This window comes from Barbatula barbatula (genome assembly GCF_947034865.1).
Source record: "Barbatula barbatula genome assembly, chromosome: 22".
In the NCBI taxonomy this organism is placed as follows: domain Eukaryota; kingdom Metazoa; phylum Chordata; class Actinopteri; order Cypriniformes; family Nemacheilidae; genus Barbatula; species Barbatula barbatula.
In genome coordinates, this window is record NC_136785.1 from 16,098,754 (window position 1) to 16,118,435 (window position 19,682).

The following is a 19,682-nucleotide window of genomic DNA, read 5'->3' on the forward strand; positions in this document are numbered from 1 at the left end:
GTTTGCAATGCCTCTTGGCAGTTATTTACATCATGGAAAGTCAACAGTCCTATCTCTTTGATTGGGAATAGACAGATACTTCTCTGGTAAATTGCTGGTAAAATCCCATTTAAATAGCATATTTCCAATATTTTCCAAGACCATAACTTTGGTTTACTAAGCAACAATTGCATTATAAATGAACTTTTTTGTGGTTGCTTCAGCTACACAGCGCATGTGTACAGGCTTGGCAATGTCTCACATAAGCCCTGCCCAGGGAGTCGTCACGTCTTTATCGATTGGATCATTCTACTGGAAGGCGGGACTTTATTCGCTAGAGCGACCATATTGAGTGTTGCATTCCTCTCAATTTATTGTAATGGCATCTTGTTAATATATATTATCCTTGATAGGCATAGACGTAGTGTTTCAAAGTATTTAAAAAGTGATATCGCCAACTATTGGTCTGGCATGTGAAATACAGTGTTTTAACAAAACAATGTTTAAGTGTGTACCTGACACTTTTTGAAAACGCAAATGAAAAACTTTTCTTGTTCACACATTACTGTTGTTCTTTCAGCAAGCTTCAAATGACATGATATCAGAGCGAAATGTCACATGTAATTACTTCTTTCTGTTATTCTGTCAAAGGATTTTAGCAAAAAATTGTCTGTGTATAATCCCCAACCCCAACATCCACCAATGAGTGTCTCAATTTAAATAGCAAAGCACACAATCTGGAATTTCTCTATATGGCCACAGCAGTGAACATGCTCTTATCTCACCACACCCTTCTGACGCAAACTCTGCTGCCACTTCCCATAACCCTCACCACCCTAAAACACACACACACACACACACACACACACTAAAGTACTAACAGGCAAATTCCTTCACCTCCATTTACTCAAAAAGATGTCCTGCCTGTAAAATGGAACAAGGCTTCTTCATATGATGATAAACTGCAGATTCGCTATTGTGATGCAAACCTCAACGTTTCACCTCATTTCAATCCATTCACTTGACCAGGAGGCAGATTAGCATCCAAGACAAGAAGGGCGAAGTTTTTTCTCTTGTAAAAGGCAGATCATCTTTGCTGCAGAGCTGCACAGAGATTACAAAAAAAGCTAGAAAGAGAGCCAATGATGTCAACTATAGAGGCACAGGGGCAGGCTGCTATTCCCAAAGCACATACCTGAGCGGATAGCCTACACTTCCATATCCCAGGAAGAATGTGGTCGCTCTCACACTTTAGACTCCTGCTCCTCACAATTAAGCTACAGTAAAGGGCTAATGCAAATGTCCGCCATTTGCATACATTTAGAGTGGATGACGCAAACAAAAGGTCCGTATGCAGTTTTCCAAATCACGTAATTTCACATGCTGTTTCCAACATCAATAGTCACACATTCAGACACACCCTCCCCACCCAGAGCACCCCACCCCCTTCACCTCCTCTCCTCTTTTTCACTGCAGACAGTTTGGCAGAACTGCAGGGGTTGCTATGGGGACAGGATTCTTTCTCTGGTTAATGATTGTGCCGCAATGGTAGGGGGTCATTCTGTCACATCGCCTTTAATCTGGGGAGACACGGACAAAATCCTTGCAGCCCTGTACCACACACAAACACATGCTCAATCCAGAACCCCCACCCATCCAAAATCTCACTCCAACTTTCCAAGGGGAATGGATGGGGGGGACTTTACTTCATTTAAGTCTAGGAGCTAAAGCACATAACGCTGCGAGCCCCCTTATACCTCTCTCTTCCAAGTCTCATTTTCCCTCTAGTCAGTACACTGGTGCCTCACATCCTCTGCTCTCTTGGGCAGCTCCCGCAAAGTAAATGCAAAACTTTGTTTCTTCTGCAACTTTTATCCGTCTTAACATCTTAAGTCTTTTGAACGTTGTTTGTATTACAGACAGTAAACTTCTATTAGATTTTATTCACTTTGATATACGTTCCTGGTGTATCGCAAGTGACTCATGTGTTCACATTCTTAGACAGAAAAAATCTATTAAAAGATCATTATTATCTCCACCCAATGACTTTCATTCGTTTCGTCTGACATCAACAAGCCAACGATAGACACGTTGTCAATTACTGATGGACAAAATTTACTTGCTAATCCACTGAATTCTTGTTATTGTTAAATGACAGAAATGTCACATGAATACAGTAAAATGGGTTGCAGGTACCATGACTGAAAACACGAGCATAACCCTGCAAAAATCTAATAAAACATCACAGAAACTTGAATACCATTAAGAACTATTAGCTTTTTACATTAAAACCATTACAAAATTCCTTCTTGTAGGATGTTTTGGGCATTACTTCAATGGGACTAATCTGCCAGATAACACCCCACCAGCAGAATCCATTACATACCAGAAGACACCATTATAGTTTCCATTAAAATCTAAATTCCCTTAAAATTCCAATTATAACCATAAATCCATTCAATTTAAATGGTTTTGGGCAGGGTTCTGTTGTTGTTTTTTAGCTGGGAGATTTTTACAGTTACTTCATACTGTTTTTGGAAAGAATGAGATACTGCGAGTTCAGCCAATGAGCAAAATATGATAGATATTTGTATAAAATAAACACATATTCAAGACACTAATGAGAAAGTACGATGACAAGAAACAGAACGGAATGAACGGGCAGATGGTACCATACCAGAGTAGATGGTGCTAAAATTTAAATTTTTGGATCGTGAACCATGTCTGGATCATTACTTTTATTGAGCTGTTATTTCAACAAACGTCAAACAAGATTAATTTGTGATTTCCCTCTTGTTTTCATATTGAAGTAAAGCCCTGATGGCATGGTTTGGCTCCAAAACGAGCAAAATTCTAATCCTAACACAGATAAAAAACATATGCTAGTTTGTGAAACGTATACATTTACTCATTTATTGTTTTCACCCTTTGAATAATGTTTTGTGCATTTTGTCAACAGAAGTGGAAATATTTGCAAGGTTTTTGAATACAATTCAGATTTACACTGATTGTCATAATATTCCGAATGGCCTTTAATAGCAAGCAAACCAATAAATTATAGACCAGCAGGTGTAAAGACCACATACTTTGAATATAAAAAACAATCTGACACCTGACTAACTGTGAGTCTTATGTCATTGTATGAATTAGTGAATCATAAAAACAAGCTGGACTGTCACACCTGCATCCCACTGTATTCAATAAGAAGAACGTGTTAGATGTAACTAAACTTCATGAGGATAGCAGTCTTCAGGACGCAGCAGAGACAATGGGCTTTTAGGTGGGGTCAATGGTCAACAAGGAGTGTGATGTTCAGGCATTACACCATATTGTTGACTTAACTGACATATCAAAGTAGGAAGTCCCCTACTTCATACGATACAATCACAGAGTTTATACACAACAGAACGCAAAGTTTGTATGGCTCTTTAACAACAAAGCGTCAGGTTGAGGGTGTGGCTAAGACACCCCGAGTTAAAATTGGGAGTGAGACAGAGAGAAGAACTTTTAGGCGTGAAGGTTGCCGCCCTGCAAAAACACAACCTCAGTCACACCCAGGGCCAACTGCACCCTGCTCCTAAAAATAACTGTGCTCTAGGACCCTAACCGTCTCAACACCTAAAAACAGATGCACTCCACATCACCCCCTGGCTAGCTTCATCAGGCTGCCAAAGGATACCTCGACTTACAACTAGCACCGAGGCGATGTCACCGTGACAAAACCCAAAATCTGAGCCATGCAGAGGGTGGCTGCAGTGTTTAACCAGTTTGACCAAAGTTTGTCCACAGTTGTCAATGATTACCAGCTGTCTGGCACACCCAGGGCACAGCACTCGGTTTTTCCTCCAATGATAATGTCTCACTCTGCTCACCTCCCCGACTATCAACTCCGGCAAGAGACACTGCTTCCGAAAATGGAAACCACAATATATGATACTGACATATCCATAGCCAAAAGGTGCTGTACTCAGAACAAGTACACTAACGGATCAGCTACATTAACTGCTCAGTGGCGTCTTGAATTGGTTAAGACTCAAAGGGATAGTTCACCCCAAAACAAAAATGATTTCATCATTTATTCATCCTCGTGTCATTTCAAACATGTTTGACTTAAGTTTTTCTGCAGAGCACAAAATGAGATGCTGAAGAATGTTGGCGCCTCAACCCCATTGAATTCCATTGCATGGACACCGACACATTTCTCAAAATATCTTCTTTTGTGTTTCACTGAAGAAAGCCACGTACAGGTTTAGAATGACATGAGGAAGGAGAAATATGACAAAATTTCATTTGGGTTGAACTATCCCAATAAAGAGGTAATAACTAAGCCCTGTTTCTTTGCAGTCAGTGACGGATATATCGACCAGGTCAGTAAAACAGTCAATATTGGGTCCTTTTGAGATATATTTGAGATGTTTCCGTGGCTTAGTTGGTGGAGCATTGCGTCAGCAGCGCAAAGGTCATGATTTCCAATCCCAGTGAACACATACACTGATAAATGTATACCTTAAATGCACTGTAGGTTGCATAAACGTAATGCAATACAAATATAATCGCAAGACAAAAAAATAAGCCTAAGTAATTCGACCTAGTATCAGAACCAACCAAAATCTACCAACAAGCCTTTCAATAAATGTTGCGCATGCGTGCACGATTTAATTGTTAGTCGTCTTGCACTTGCTGTTTGTAAATTCTAATATATATCAAGCCTCTGACACCCTGCGCTCAAGATATTTGCCTTCCCTGCAACATACATGAATATAAACACAGTTGCAAACAAAAAAACACAAAACCTCCTAAATGGCATCATGGGACGTCTGACAGTTTATTATGGCCTAAAAAGCCATGGTTCTGAGTGCCACCGACTACATGCTTATATCAGGACATGCAATACAGAATTCCACTGACATTAACCTCTCCAAGAGCCCATAAATGATGTAAAAGTACTGGTCATAAAAGTACAACGATGACAAACGAGAGTGCAACAACATAACAGTTCACGGCAGACTTCAATTTCGTCATGGCATGCAAATGCGAGGCTGCTGTCACTTTAAGAAAGCAACTAAGATGGTGTCTCGAGCGAGCTGCATTCGGCGCGCTTCCTTCCTGCCTTTGCCGCTTTAAAAACAGCACTGCGGATACGAGACGAGTCCGAACGACACAGATGTGCAAAATTCCGACTTTGCTCATAAGTTGCATACGCATGTGCAATGCATCAGCTTTACGGTTAGGCGGCTTTCGGATAAGCATGGGCTCAGAGACGCATGCACGGGAGGCTGTAGGATGGGAAGTAAGAAGTAAGAAGCGGGCTAATCGCTCAGCAGCTCTTGCGTTATATGCTCATTTAAGGAAACCCAAACCGGCTTACAGCACATTAATGAGGAATTGACGTTTGCCGTTTTGCAGAATGGAAACCGGACAGCGACACTCGTGCGTAATCGCGTCGTCAAACATGCGCACGCCGGTTAGGTGAGAAGCAAATGGATAGCGAACGAAAATCGGACTTACTTTTTTATTCCGAGTCTCCGTGTGCATCTCGGTAGCTAAGCGGCGGTGAAGGGGTGGAGTGGAGGGGGGGTCGGTCGGGGTGATATTTGAATAACAGTGATCTCGATGTCAGTTGTTCCACCTCAGTTTGAGAGGAGAAAGGTGCGCTCGTTGCCTCTGTGGCTCACAGAAATCATATCCCCGGCGTCGAGAAATAAACCCTGTTTCCGTCGCCCCGGCCGTCTTTCGGTGTGAGTGTGTGTGTTTGTTGCCGTGTTTCAGGGTTGGGCTCGAGCTGCGAGTCTCTCCTCCGCCTCTCCCTGCTGCTGACCCCACCCTGCGTCTCCACCCCTTCACTGTGTCAATCAGAGCGCGTGCGTGCGTGTAGCCAGAAACGCGATAATAGTATTTCTGTATCATCATCGTGATGATCATAATGCGCGGGGTACAGTTGTGAACATGTCACCTCACATAATGACGTCAAGTTGCACCGGACGGTCTGAGCTGTGACCACTATCGTTTGCATAAATACTTCATGTTTTATGAAACCTGTGAGAGATGGAACTAGTTCTTACAAATATAGTAAAACATGGACATTTGGTAGATTTTGCTTTATAATATAATCAACATGTTTCTGTGAGGGTTAGGGAAGAGCGTAAAAACCATACGTATGAAAACCGCAAGCATCAGTGATGTGGATCATATAAAAAGCATGTGTTTACTTATCTACATCCAATATAAAAATCTTTCTTTTGGGATGTAAACAATAGAGATTAACGAAAAGGAAATGTGATAGAAGAGTTGATGGTGTCAAGTAGATGAACAATATATTATATTTGTTTCTTGTGCTTGCATTGGGCGCTAATATATATACATATATATTTTTATAATAATTAGAAATCTTCTGCGTTAAATTACCTATACGTTTAATCGCACAGCATTGTGATGTCCGGGTTTCAACTACATTTCCCAGCATTCCCTCGACATATAGCCTTACTTTCTGTTATAACAGGAAACATGAAGTGGTAAGGTATCAAAAGTAAAAGACACTTTTTAAAGAGTCTCTTTTCAAAGGCTGCATTTTATGGTACGTTCAAGACACCTCGGAATCGGGATTGTTTCCACTACGAGCCCGGAAGTCTTTATTAAGTGAGGAGTTTGTGACATTTAAGTCACCGTGAAACTGAAGTTTTGATTGACTTCTTTTCCGTGTCGTGTATCCCAGTGAAACGGCTTCTGAAATTAGAAAAAAATGTAGGGCGGGGCTTTATTTTGCCCTTCCCTTTTTGATTGATTTGTTGTAAGTAGTCTCAAAATGCCTCGCCATTGGACAGTCAGTATAGTCTTACCTCTTTTTTGTTGCTTACGTCATGTGGTGAAGAGTTGTTGTTGAGAGGTGGAGAAGAGATACATTTTCTAATAGCAAACCTATTTTTATAGTTTTTCTACAAGAGATAAAACTGTCACCAATATGAAAGCACAAAGGACTTGTAAAATTTGCACTGCTTATAAGCTTTTCAACCTATTTAATTTGTAATTTTTTTATTTGTATTATTTGTGTAACTCCCTCTCCTGTATTTGTTCTTGATCTGTTTTATTATTCTTCTTATTTTTTTTGTCTTGTCTGTTTCGAGCCATGGAAATGTTTTATTTTCTCTCTTTTCATTAATCTAAGTGTTTCTTTGTTAAGTTTCTGTTGTAACATTGCTTTGTTGTAGCAGAATGTTCAATAAAGCATTTAAAAAAAGAGGTGGAGAGGAGATTACAAGTGAACATGAATTTAAATGAAAGAATATGCACAGATACACTTCACAAAACACTTTTGAATTTTCCTGTTTGGTTTCTACGAGCCCAGTGTTACTAATGAAGAGTAACATTCAAACGTGATGAGTCTTACTCTTCAGAAATGATTTCCTTGTTTAGGGTTTGCCATTGTCGTGCCATTGTACAAATGTAGTTAATCCTGTTTTTCCTTTGTTCTTTTTAACCTGATTTGTTTGTTTGTTTTAAAACTTTTTACATAGCTTTGTTTTTTATGTCTGGTTCTCTCGTTGCTTAATATGATAATATAATCATCATGCGTTACCGTGGTAAATATTACTACAACATTCAGTCCTCTTGGTGGGGTTGAACTACACTTCCCACAACTCTATCAACCGTTATTACTTCCTGTTGAAACAGGAAGTTTGGGTACAGCGGGGAAACATTTTGTACAAACACAGTATAACAATGCTACACACAGCGGGGAAACAGAAAGCGATAAGCAGCAAAGGCCAGTTTAGGGTTTTACGTGACATGTATTATGGTTAGCCCACCTTGTCTTATTTTAAGTGAATAACACATACTTACGGATAGTGGATGAAGAGTTGGGACTAATATATAGTAGTAGGTAATAAATACCCCCTTCTTCAATAAGAGCCTGCGTTAGACTGTGACGGGTTCGCAAAATAATCCCGATTGAAAAATTCGGAACAATTCGTCAATGTCGAATTATAACGAGCATCTGTAACGAGATAATTCAGTTACTCGTTTCTTAAATGGGGATTTTTGGAAGGCCATGCAGAGATACAGGTCCAATCATACAGCCAGAGATATGGCACACAGTTTGATGGCCTAGTTTCACGTTAAAATAATATGATTTTCTTCTGCAGGCGTTTACATTATGTAGTACGACTGGGCTGGTCATGCATATGGTCTATCAGATGTTAACGTGCTCATGGATCGACATTTTGATCCGTGATTTTGTCTCCAAAATAAGATCATTGAGGAAATTAGCATTATAAGTGTTAAATTGTCTATTGTTTTTAAGAGTGTGAATCGTTTTTATATATATTTAGTTAAATTTATCATTCAACAGTTAAATTGTGTCTGTTTAACTAAACTACATTTCCCATAATCCTTTTACCCTTTGCATACTTCCGGTTTCAACAGGACGTTTGGATAAAGTGTGTACAGCATGAAGCGGTAAGGGACAGATTTGTAGTGTTATCACATATCAAATGTTATCATATAGTGGTTTTGGACTGTAGGCGTTGAGATATGTCGTTTCCCTAACTTTGAATATGGATTTATTTATTTTACCGTGATTAGAATGTGTTACGTTACATTAGTCACTTAGTCAAAAATATTTGAAATATTTTGTTGTTCATGTAAAATGATTATATGTGCAGTTATGGGACCCTTTTAAATACAATATTTGTTCATGGATGTATTGTTATCTTGGTGCAGTAACTCTTTTTGGGTTGACATATCACCCTGACATGTTTTATGATATTCCCTTTCATTGAGGTGCACTGTAATTTGTTTTAGGGTTAATCGTCGTGTCTGTGAGGATGTGCCCACCCCTGAAGAACAGGAAACAGAGGGCCAGAGACAACTACACAATCTTCTAATACAGCAGCTGGACACAGATGTGGATTTTGACCGGTCAGTTCCTGATAAAGAATCTAAAAAAATACATTTTACCACCTCTATTGTTATTTCACAGGTTTATTGAAGGCTGATTGGACATATATATAGTATATGATTTGCATTCTTTCAGTCTTTCACATTGCTGTAGGTTTGATTTTGTTGGAATCAACCAGGGGCGATTTAAGGGTCAGAGCCTTGAGGGGTGCTGAGCACCCAATGAGCCCCACTGCCACCACCCACCCTCTTTTCACACAAAAACAAAAAAATGTGTCTATTGAAAAATAGCTTAATCATTTTAACATTGATTCTAACATTGATTCAACTAACTCCAAAATCCAGATTTTTTTTACACCTTTTTTTGAGACCTTTTTTTGCAGAACAGAACTCCTTGCATGGCAATTCTTTTAAAGTAAGAACGTTAGAACGGGGCCGTTTTAACTAACTAAACCTAAAATACTGAATGAGTGGTCGCTAACACATCAAAAACAAGGTTTGAGACCCTTTCAGAACACCAGCTTAATTGTGAGAGTTCACACAGACAGCCCCCTGTAACAAACATAAAACCTTCTTCACACAGCTTTTCCTGACCCTTAACTCCATATGCCTCCTTATCAACAGTCATCAGATTGGTTAGATTAGATCTTTATTGTCATTGAACAAAGTAACAGGTACTTGGAGAACAAAATGTAATTCATCTTCTGTAAATTATTTAATATAACATATCTGGTCGCACGCCAGTCTGAACTTTCATTAACCAATATAAGTCATCAATAAATAAAAAAAAGAAGGTAAAACCAAAAAGTCCAGATAATTTACAGAGGTCTTGAAAATACTTAGAAAGTAAAGATATAAAAAAGAAATAGAGGGAAATCTTTAAAGTACTTCCCCTGAATCCCCATTTGGCACTACTTTGGGAGAGTTAATCTATGTCGCCACACTTTGAGGGTGGCAAACCTGTCAATGACCTTTTGGGGTTCCATTTTTTCAAGCAACTCAATAGACATCACAGCTAGGTGCTGGAGTCTGCTTTGGCCTGTGGTCCTCCTGAGCCATGTATGGAGCCGACGCAAGGCACTAAAAGACCGCATAACAGCTTTCAGTGAAGGGAACACGAATCTGAACTGTACCAGACTCACTCTTGCGCTTCAGAAAGAATCACTTCCTCTGACACTCTGGTCCAAATGCCAGGGCGATCATGTTTCCATGACGACTGACCAGAAAAGACGCACGTGACGTCATGTTTACTCCAGACTGTTAAAATGAGTATCAAATGAACGATAAACTTTAACAACAGAGACACAGGTCCGCAGTTTAGTTGTTTTTGTTTCACGCTCGAGCAGTTAATAAACAGAACTGAATGCGTCTTGCGGAAGAACATATCAAACGGCGCTACTTCTCTCCGTTTATGACTATGGACGAGTCACCCATGTCCTGTGCTACTCCACACCGGCTGCGACCCGCTGGACTAAAATAGTCCGAATATAAACACTTGTTATAGGTGTACCAAGGTGATTCAGGATACTGACTCCAGTACTCACCGATATGGTTTCGCAATCGGAACAACTCTATGTAATAGGAAAGAAGTGTGAGACAGCTTTGGAGCAACTTAGTTGATTCACAACACTACATAACAGGTTCTCACTCCGCGTGTGATTCGCGCTAGATGACGGTCGCGCTGAGCGATGCAGGTACAGAGGAGAAGTAGAAGAGAAGAGGATAACACCATTTGCTAAGCGGGGAAGTTTCATTTTCACCGTTAATACCAACATTTTAAACCAAAAACTACGGAGTATGTTTTGGACATTATTTAACATTGTAAAGGACGAGTTTTTTTTAAATAACATTTCTTACTCCAATTTTTAGGGGTGCTGAGCTTCTTTTTAGGGGTGCTGAAGCACCCCTAAAAAGGGGCTAGCTACGCCCATGGAATCAACACAAAGTACATTTTGCAATGTTTATTAAAGACATAACTCTTATTTGATAAATTTTTTCAATGCTGTTCTTATATATATTTACATTCTATTTTATATTAACGCATTTGACACACGCTATTATCCAAAGCCAACTACAATGATTTCAATACAGCTACAGGAACACTTATGGACATATATAATGTGCTGTTATCGATATGTATGTTGTAGGTTTGTGGCAAAGAAGAAATGCTTTGCTCCAGCGGCAGTATACAAGCCCTTTGGGGAGCAGGCAGCTGGTGTGAGGAGTCTGTCACAGTTCCAAGCCCTGCAGGATGGGGACCAGGAGCTGGCCGCTCTGAGAGATCTGGGCCTTACTGATGTTGAAATAGAGTTGTGGAGATCCAGAGACTTGCCAGAGAGCTTGTGGAAGGTCTGAATTACACACAAGGCTCAGCATAATGTACAGAAGTTTACCAAACATAATGTTTGCCGTTATCTCAGGATAGAGGCGTTTGTGCAGCACCAGAGGCGAGGAATCAGCGTCTGCAGGCCATCCGGGATAAAATGGCAGCTCACGCAGAGCTGCTGTCCCAACCTCAGCGTTTCTCGAGTAGCCGGCCGCTGTCCCGCAGAGAGATGGAGATAGAGAAGGCTATCTTCCACGGCAGTGATAGCTCCAGCTTCCTCACTGCTCTTTACCATCAAGGTTAGGAGAATTTTATAACTAACCACAATTACCTGCAAGCACTGTTGTTCGTGTTACAATCCTTTTTTTTATTCCCAGAGGAAGAATCACAGGTCAACCAGCAGGTGGCGACATCTACCAATGCAATGGACATTTTCTGCAAAGACTTTCTTAAAGATTACAACAGAAACTCAGAGAGACCAAAACCACGCACAGAACAAACAGATCAATCATGTTCCGACACTGAACACTCACAAGCTCATACAGTCAGTGATTCTAGCCCATGCAAACATGAACACACATGCTCCGAATCGGGGCCCGTGTTGGACACCGATAACCAACCACAGTCACTAAGTGTGACAGTTAAAAAAATGACTGTCAGCCAGTCCATTGGCACATTAAATTCTACTTTTGTACAAGGGCATGATGGGCCGGTTACCATTAGTGGAAGAATAGAAGAAATTTCAGAGGAAGAGATCAAGAACAACCGGGAAACAGAAGAGAGTATACGGAATATTGCACGTTTTAAGAACTACCAGAAGGGGACACCATCCAATGTAAGGGCTGATAATTAAAGCGTAACTGCTTTTGAAATGTGTATAAAAGAGATATAACCAAACTTTGTTAAAGCTAAGCTGAAGAAGAATATTTGAATGCACAATTCATTTCCATCTTGCATTTGTGCGTGTACTAGGTGCTGTGTGTGAAGAACATGAGTCCACGGGCATCTTTGGCTCAACTGGTTTCTCTCTTCTCGAGGTTTCAGAAAGATGACACGCGGCCTATTCTGTACCGCCTACTGACTGGCAGACTCAAGGGACAAGCGTTCGTTACATTCTCTGGTAAGAGAAAGAGGTTGTAAGAAATGTGCTATCCAGTTTTCCCAGCACTGTTTTATGATTAAAATTATCTAATGAACTTAAACCGTTTGCTAAACTTTTTAAAATCTTGATCTAACATACAGTATACACACTGCTGTGTATTGTTGCAGTATAGCATGTTGTAATTGCTTCTATTTTGTTTTTTTGCAGATGTAGAAAGTGCACAAGCAGCTCTTGAGCTGTTAAATGGATACAGGATATTTGATAAACCTCTGGTCATTGAGTTTGGAAGAAAGAAAAGTGAAGAGGCCGATACAAAGACTGATAGATCTTCTGTAGACCCCAATAACACTTTAGTACAAAAGGACACACAATCTTAAAATGAGAAAAGCATATAAAAATACATTGTATACACTATTTATTTGTAAATAATAACATTGGGAATCTGTGATATTAAAATCTCTGCATAAAATAATCCACTCAAAAGACAGTTGTAATGCTTCTCTGGACCACAAGATGACACCCATTCCCCATTATTCAATAGATTTGTAGGCGCAACACAAATACCCATTAAAAAAAAAACATGCATTTCAAGGCTTTAACTCTTTTGTCCTCCAGTTTTGATATCTTGTAATTAGTAGCAAAATTTGCCATGTGACTTGACCAGCACTGTGCTAGGGACACAAATGCTACTTTAAATTGTGTGGCTTATTGCAAGGTTATTTTAGTTAACTAAAATTAAAACTTTGAAAACGTCGCTGTTCATTGAAATCAAATCAAATTTTGACCTAATAATTATGGGGAAGTTTAACTAAAGGAAATAATATATAATTACTATTATATAGCAACATAAAAAACAAATAAATAATCAAATGAAAAAAAATTATTCCAAATTTGTTAAACTAAAATTAACATAAAAACTAAATTAACTCTGGCTTGTTTGAATAGAAATGTGCTATGGTTGTCATATGTGGAGAGAAAAACATAGAAATTGGAGAAGTGCAAATTGACATTGACAAATGACATTAACATATTTTGTTTTAAAAATGTAAAAATGGTCATTATTTACTGCACCAGGAGATAAAACTGTACATTATCTGTGGTTCTCGACATCATATAAGCTTCTTCATAGCTAATATAAACAGAAAATGATGCTGACAGTCAGTGAACCCAACCACAGGTCTCATCAATAGAAACCATTACTTACAATGGCCTATTTACACCATCTTTCCTAAAGTTACTCATTTAAATCAAGCTAAAATCCTTAAAGTGTAAACCATGAGTTAAGCATTTACACACACACTTCAATAGTATTTTAAAATCTTAATGGTGGTGGTTTGGACAGCTGTTTTTATCATATGGGTGTATATAAATAAGGTTGGATATCGTTTGAATTTTGAAGATTATATATTCATGAGCACCATTTTGTGTTTATATTCTGTATATATACACAAAGCTAACAATGTTTTGTCTGATTTCTTACAATTTATATTACCATAGTTTACATAATGGTTACAGTATAGTTCCTATAATGAAACTATGGTCAATTTGTAGTTCATGTGCTTCACTGCAAATACTATAGTTAAACAATGCTAACTATAGAGAAAATATGGTTCTTTTTCATAAGGGCTTTTATTGAGATATCAGCAGATCGCAAGTTAAAGCATTTCTGAAATGCGCACAGGTAAGATGCGATAAGATGAGTTGAAATGTTAAGTATCCGATCCGAATTCCCAAACTTTTAATTCCAAGTTCAATTCCCAAGTCTATATAAACTAAACAAATGTTGCAGGTGTGCTTGTTTCAAGATATAATATCACTACAGTTTTCATCAAAAATATATAAAATAGTTCCGGCTGCAGGTCAGCACTGCATTATCTCAGAACAATTTTAAGCTAGTTCACCCAAAATTAAATATATAATTTGTTCACTCTCGTGTAATACAAAACAATGGGGTTTTTTTTTCGTCCGTGGAATCTGTGTAGTTTGGTAACCAACTTTCTTTAAAATACCATCTTTTGTATCCTGCAGAAGAAAGAAAGTCATACAGGTTTTAAATGACACGATGGTAAAAAAAAGTATGAAAGAATTTGGGGTGCCTTTACATGCCTTTATGACATTTCACTTTTACTATTGCAATTTTCTCCTATTTGACCAAATGCTAAATTTAGATTGCAATATGCTTGTTATATTATTTTGTAAGAGTGCTTTCACAATCCAAACGGTATGTGCTTTCGAGCAAGGAACATTACATGTGTTTTTGTGCTTGTTCCCCTCTGACGTACCACAACCAAATTTGTCTTTGATAGGTACAGAGCGTTCTTTGTGGCTAATATGAAGACAGTATAATATCAAATGTATTTTGCAACAATAATATATGTGTTCCAAAGACTTCACTTGTGGAAGGGTTATAAATGCTTAGGCCTCACACTGACAAACAGCACGAATGTTTATTTACAAAAATTTGGTGAATTGTAAGAATATCTGACAAAATACACATAACGCAATAAAATGAGAAAAAAACAACAATGTTTCTATACATGTAAAGTGCACTTTTAGCTCACAGTTGTGGTACAAGAACTGACCCGTGATCAGACGGCTAAAAGGCCATTGTGAAATATTAGCTCTGCGTGTTTGCAAAGAGGACCAAATAGGCCAAACATATCGATCCGGGTCTTTAAAAAACATTGTTGTGTTTGTTTTTAATTTTAAACCTCCAAAGCTTTTTGGTCCGTTTAGAGAAAGACGACATGTGTGCCTCGTTTTAGTTCAATTGAGGCGTTTGTTTTTTCAGCAATGTTCAGTATTCTGCTTGTGCCAAATCCATCTTACTTGTTAGAAGAGTCTTTATTGGTTAAACCAATAATCACTTGAAAAACTAAAAGCACAGATTTGCAGTATCACACGAATCCTCACACGTAACCTGTGACATCGTACCCATCCGCTGCGTTCTGCCGAGGCGATTTTCTGGAATCCTGGGTACTTGTGCTGGTGTGACTGTTCAATGTCTGGTTCTTGTTGACAGGTACAGAGTACGCCGCCTTTTGCAGAATGACTGGATGGAAGGGCATGGAATGGGATGTTCCCCGGGGCATGCGCCCCATGCCAGTGCGGTCAGGGTAGGGGTAAGGGTGCCTGGTACCCCCGCTACGATCTGAGTCGTCGCAAAAAGACGCACTCAACAGCCCTCCACCTAACATGGACATAAGCGAGGAAGCCATTCCTACATACAGACAATCGCCTATTTCAAACTTGAGACTGGCTGGCACGTTGCTGTAGAAGGTCTGCACTACCTCATGGGTCTTCCAAGATACGGGAATCAAAGACATAAGCCCTGCCAGGAGAAACAGGAAGCCACCCACCCCAGCCACTTTGGATTTGGCTGAAGAACCGTTCATACATGTAGTGCACTGCATGCCAATGGTGGACACCACACAAGCTAGAACTGAAAACATTGAGGAGATGACCATCATAGCTCGGGCTGCCTGTAGATCAGTGGTGAGCCCCAGCATCGTGTTGTACGTCTCACATTGAAAGGCGCCAGTGCTCTGGTACACGCATTCCATCCAAAGACCTTTCATATTGACCACCGCTGTCACGATGTTGGGACCGATGAACGCTGAAGTCGCCCAGTAAGGTAGAAGAGTGGCTACCAACGTCCCGAGCATGCCAAAGATGCCCAAAAAGAACCCCATCAACTCCACACCTGCTACCATGTTAGCCTCTAAATATACGTGCTCTCCAAAGAGGTTAGAAAGTCAAACAAAATGTAGCTTCTCACTTGTTCCCTTTAAAAGATAACAGCTTGATTTTAGCTCATGAAATGCATCAGAAACACACAAGTGTCAATTTCATGCATTGAATCAAAAGGTCTGGAAGGTGTACTTACTACATATGTTGAGGAAATTTGATGTTTTGCAGAAGTCGGTCATTCACTCATATGTGATTCACTTTCTGTTTGTTGCTTTAGTTCCTCGCAAATTTGTGATATGCCATCTCTTGTGATCTTTAGATATTTAGGAGCCCCAGTCCATGTACACACAGACGCCTTTGGAAAAGGTAAGTTAAAGATTTACCCGTAACTCACCCCAAAACTGACCTTTTCTGTATCCATTCCAAAAACTAGGCCATTGTGGGAAAGGACAACATTTATCACAAAGTGTTTTTTTTTTAAGAATAACTGATACAAGTTGAGATTTTTTGTTTCATTTTTGTTACTGTTTTAAACTATTAAAGTTAGACTGAGATCACTTCTGGGATTTAAAGTAAACCAAGTTTAATAGTAAAATAATTAAGAAATACACAATAAAAGTAAGTTCCAACTTTAAAACCTTAAAGGTTCAGTGTGTAATAGCTATTGACAGAAATGCAATACATATACATAACTATGTCTTCAGAGGTGTAGAAAGACCTTACATAATGAAGTGTACTGTTTTTATGACCTTAAAATTATTTCTATCTACGTACACTGCGGGTCCCCTTACACAGTCGCCATGTTGTTTCTACAATAGCCCTAAAGGGACAAACTGCTCTACAGAGCACGTTTCTTAAATACGTTATCTCCTTCAGCAAAGAAGCGAAAATGTGACAACATCTTAGTTCTGTGAGAGCCGCTGTAATGCTTTGAATGGAAGGGGTTATCTAAATTTTATACACTGGACCTTTAAATGTTCATAAAACAAATTGTCTTTAAGTCACTTGAATTTAAATGAGGATTAACCTGACCTATAAAAGAAGTTGAAATGGTTGAAATATATTTTTTAAGGGGATGTTTTTTTTTACAGTCAGACAGGACTAAGCCTTAGTTGAATTAGGACATTTACGTAGAAAAAGCATAGCTCTGACATTTATCTAAACTAGTATTGATGGAAAACGCACTTTTAAGTTATACAAAATGCAACAAGACTTTTAAGTCACTTTAATGTAATTTAAATTCAAGGATTTTTAGTTGAAATAATGTTTTACAGTGTACACAAATAAATAAGACGTATCCCCAAAAAGATTTTAACACATCTGTAAAAATAAGTCACACTTAAAATGACTTAAAGACTTAAATTCTGTTTTTATTTACTACCCTATTGTCATAATGTACTCTAGAAAAATGGTGCCGTCACGCTAAAGGTGGTTCTTGGCTTGTAATCTTAGAGGAGCCAATTTAAGTGCTATATAGAACCAAATCATATCATTCCATAACCATACGGGGGCTTAACAGGTTCTTTATACGGAAGGGGTGCTATTTAGCACCTAAGTCATCCTAAAGAACCTATGAAGAACCAAGAAATATATTTTATATAGCACTTAAAGTGGTTCCCTGGTTGCAAACCAAGAACAACTTTTAGTGTTATATAGCACCATTTCTTTTTTTAGAGTGAATGACTTTCTTCCGCAGAACACTCATAGAAGATATTTAGAAGAATGTTGTTAACTGGCACCAATTCACTTGCATTGGTTTTGTGTCCATATAATAGAAGTGAATGGGGGCCAGTGCTGTTCAGTTACAAATTATACTTCAAAATATCTTCTTTTGTGTTCTGACTCATAAAGTCATAAAGGTTTAAAATGACAAGAGGGCGAGTAATGATGACAGAAGTAATTGACAAAGTAATTTTTGGGTGAACTGTCCCTTTAAATGTCATTGGATTAGACACAAATTACTCTGATTTCACTTTTCTGAGTCATTGAACACATGGATGTCAAGGGTGTTTCTTTGGATGAATGAAGTCAGTTCCTCTCAAGTACACAGAGCTCTTGGCACATCACACAAAATATGTTCCACAATTGTTTTGCTAAGTAAAACCATGCCATAATATTTGACCAATATATCACATTACATACATTACAAAAATACATCAAATTATAAAACGTATTTGGGATATCATTTCTGTGATAAATGCATTTGATTTAATATTTGTTACAAAGACAACCTAAATGTGGTATAGCTTGGTCAAGGTTTAATGCAGAAATGACTCCAGATTATTGCTTTAATGATAACTACAATGATGATTTATTACAAGTATGAGCCACACATTTACTAAATTTACCATCCAACATGAATTGGTTAATAGCAAGAAAAAATCTGTGATAAAATAAATGAGAGTGATAAATAAGAGGGTGATGCATGACTGTATGCTTTGCCAAGTCGTACACTATTTAAATTTTGCAGGTAAAAAGAATGTGAAATTAGTTTTATTTCGTAAACAGTCTAACAGAAATATAAGGAAACATATCTTTAAACTCACCTGGTTAGTTAGTGACGTCTTCAGATCGACAAACGGTGCAAGTTAACCATCACAAAATGGTGCTGTCTTATCTTGTATTATAAAAAAGTGCGTGTGTGTTTCAACTGTATTCGGCTGAACGCTCAGCTCAGTCCTAGTTAAATCACATGTCACATCTCACGGTAATAAGATTATACTAATAATCCAGCCTCTTACGGATGTGTTGTACTGGAAGGGTCAACAAGGAATCAACTAAAATGGCAGTTTAAATTGACTTATTCCACATAATTTTGGATTGATAAAATGTATTTCAAATAAAATGTGATCTTTAGGGCTGTCAAAATATCATTTCACAATATCGTGGCCAAAACACTTCTCATTAATGATTATTATTAAGGTTTTTATGAACAAATAATGCTATCAGTCAGGTTTATCTTTAATTTTCTTTTTTTTTGCAGTCGATAATCATGGTTTTAAATATTACGGTTATTGTGACACCCACAGTGGTCATTATATAGTACACATATATTTCATAACAGAATTACTAACTACACTGATCTGAGATTATCTTCTTAGACTGATAAACGATGAAAAATGATTAATGAAAAATATCGCTTGTTCTATTTTTATATCACGTGATGATCCGGAACAAAGGAATAATTGTTTGTGGCTTAGGTGACCACATACTTTTTGTGTCCAGTTTTTTGATGTTGCTCTAGACTGAAACTTCAATTCCTTAATCCAATATTTGTATAATATTGTATGTTAATACCGATAAAAACAGTTGGAACTTTCATCGGGTCACAGTGAGGTCTCTCCGGTTAGGGGTGAGATGTGTAGGTGCAGCAGTGGGAACAGTGCTTGTATGTGGACCCAGAGAATGAGAGAAGAGGAGGTGAGAGGAGAGGAGTGTGTCTACAGAAGTGTGAGGACTGGTGCCATTAACACACAACCTCAACTGAGCTCAGAGGTGTTGAGATGCACACAATGCAGTATAGTCTGAGCCTGAATGTTTATTCCCGAATCAACGCCGGTCAATGTATGACCTGGACGCATGAGGTAAACACTCTGAAATATTAAGTTATGAGTGCGAATAAATGAAATATTATGAATATTATTTATTCTGTAAAAGGACACGACATAAAATGAAAGTGTGTCAAGTATATCA

At 38.4% G+C, this 19,682-nt stretch overlaps 3 protein-coding genes across 6 annotated transcripts in view; 1 reads left to right on the forward strand and 2 right to left on the reverse strand.

The window, feature by feature from the left end:
- Positions 1-5,850, reverse strand: part of klf8 (Kruppel like factor 8) — a 30,591-nt gene extending 24,741 nt beyond the window's left edge. Inside the window, exon 1 of the mRNA XM_079486651.1 lies at positions 5,488-5,850. Coding sequence (XP_079342777.1) covers positions 5,488-5,514 — 27 coding nt within the window. The 5' untranslated portion in view covers positions 5,515-5,850. The remainder of the gene's footprint in view (positions 1-5,487) is intronic.
- A 1,804-nt stretch (positions 5,851-7,654) lies between these two features.
- rbm41 (RNA binding motif protein 41) lies at positions 7,655-12,896 on the forward strand. Of its 4 annotated transcripts, none has more exons than XM_079486652.1 (8): positions 7,655-7,855; positions 8,398-8,430; positions 8,776-8,892; positions 11,019-11,220; positions 11,292-11,496; positions 11,575-12,032; positions 12,170-12,317; positions 12,507-12,896. In XM_079486652.1, exons 2-8 carry the CDS (start codon positions 8,423-8,425, stop codon positions 12,674-12,676), a joined length of 1,308 nt encoding a protein of 435 aa, XP_079342778.1. In that variant the 5' UTR covers positions 7,655-7,855; positions 8,398-8,422; the 3' UTR covers positions 12,677-12,896. The 4 variants fall into 4 exon arrangements, with proteins under 4 accessions (XP_079342778.1, XP_079342779.1, XP_079342781.1 ...); XM_079486653.1 differs by having other exon boundaries at positions 7,655-7,738; XM_079486655.1 differs by having other exon boundaries at positions 7,659-7,771.
- On the reverse strand, positions 12,873-18,657 carry cldn2 (claudin 2). The gene is made up of 3 exons (XM_079486656.1): positions 18,536-18,657; positions 16,186-16,344; positions 12,873-16,084 (listed from the first exon to the last, which is right to left on the reverse strand). Exon 3 carries the CDS (start codon positions 16,010-16,012, stop codon positions 15,209-15,211), a length of 804 nt encoding a protein of 267 aa, XP_079342782.1. The 5' UTR covers positions 16,013-16,084; positions 16,186-16,344; positions 18,536-18,657; the 3' UTR covers positions 12,873-15,208.
- Between the last annotated feature and the right edge of the window lie 1,025 nt (positions 18,658-19,682).

Excerpts from the sequence above, each read along its gene's own strand:
- rbm41 (XM_079486652.1), top strand. Across the intron at positions 8,893-11,018 it reads ACAGATGTGGATTTTGACCG|GTTTGTGGCAAAGAAGAAAT; the intron begins GTCAGTTCCTGA and ends TGTATGTTGTAG. Across the intron at positions 11,221-11,291 it reads TGCCAGAGAGCTTGTGGAAG|GATAGAGGCGTTTGTGCAGC; the intron begins GTCTGAATTACA and ends CCGTTATCTCAG.
- cldn2 (XM_079486656.1), bottom strand. The coding sequence starts at position 16,012 with ATGGTAGCAGGTGTGGAGTTGATGGGGTTCTTTTTGGGCATCTTTGGC.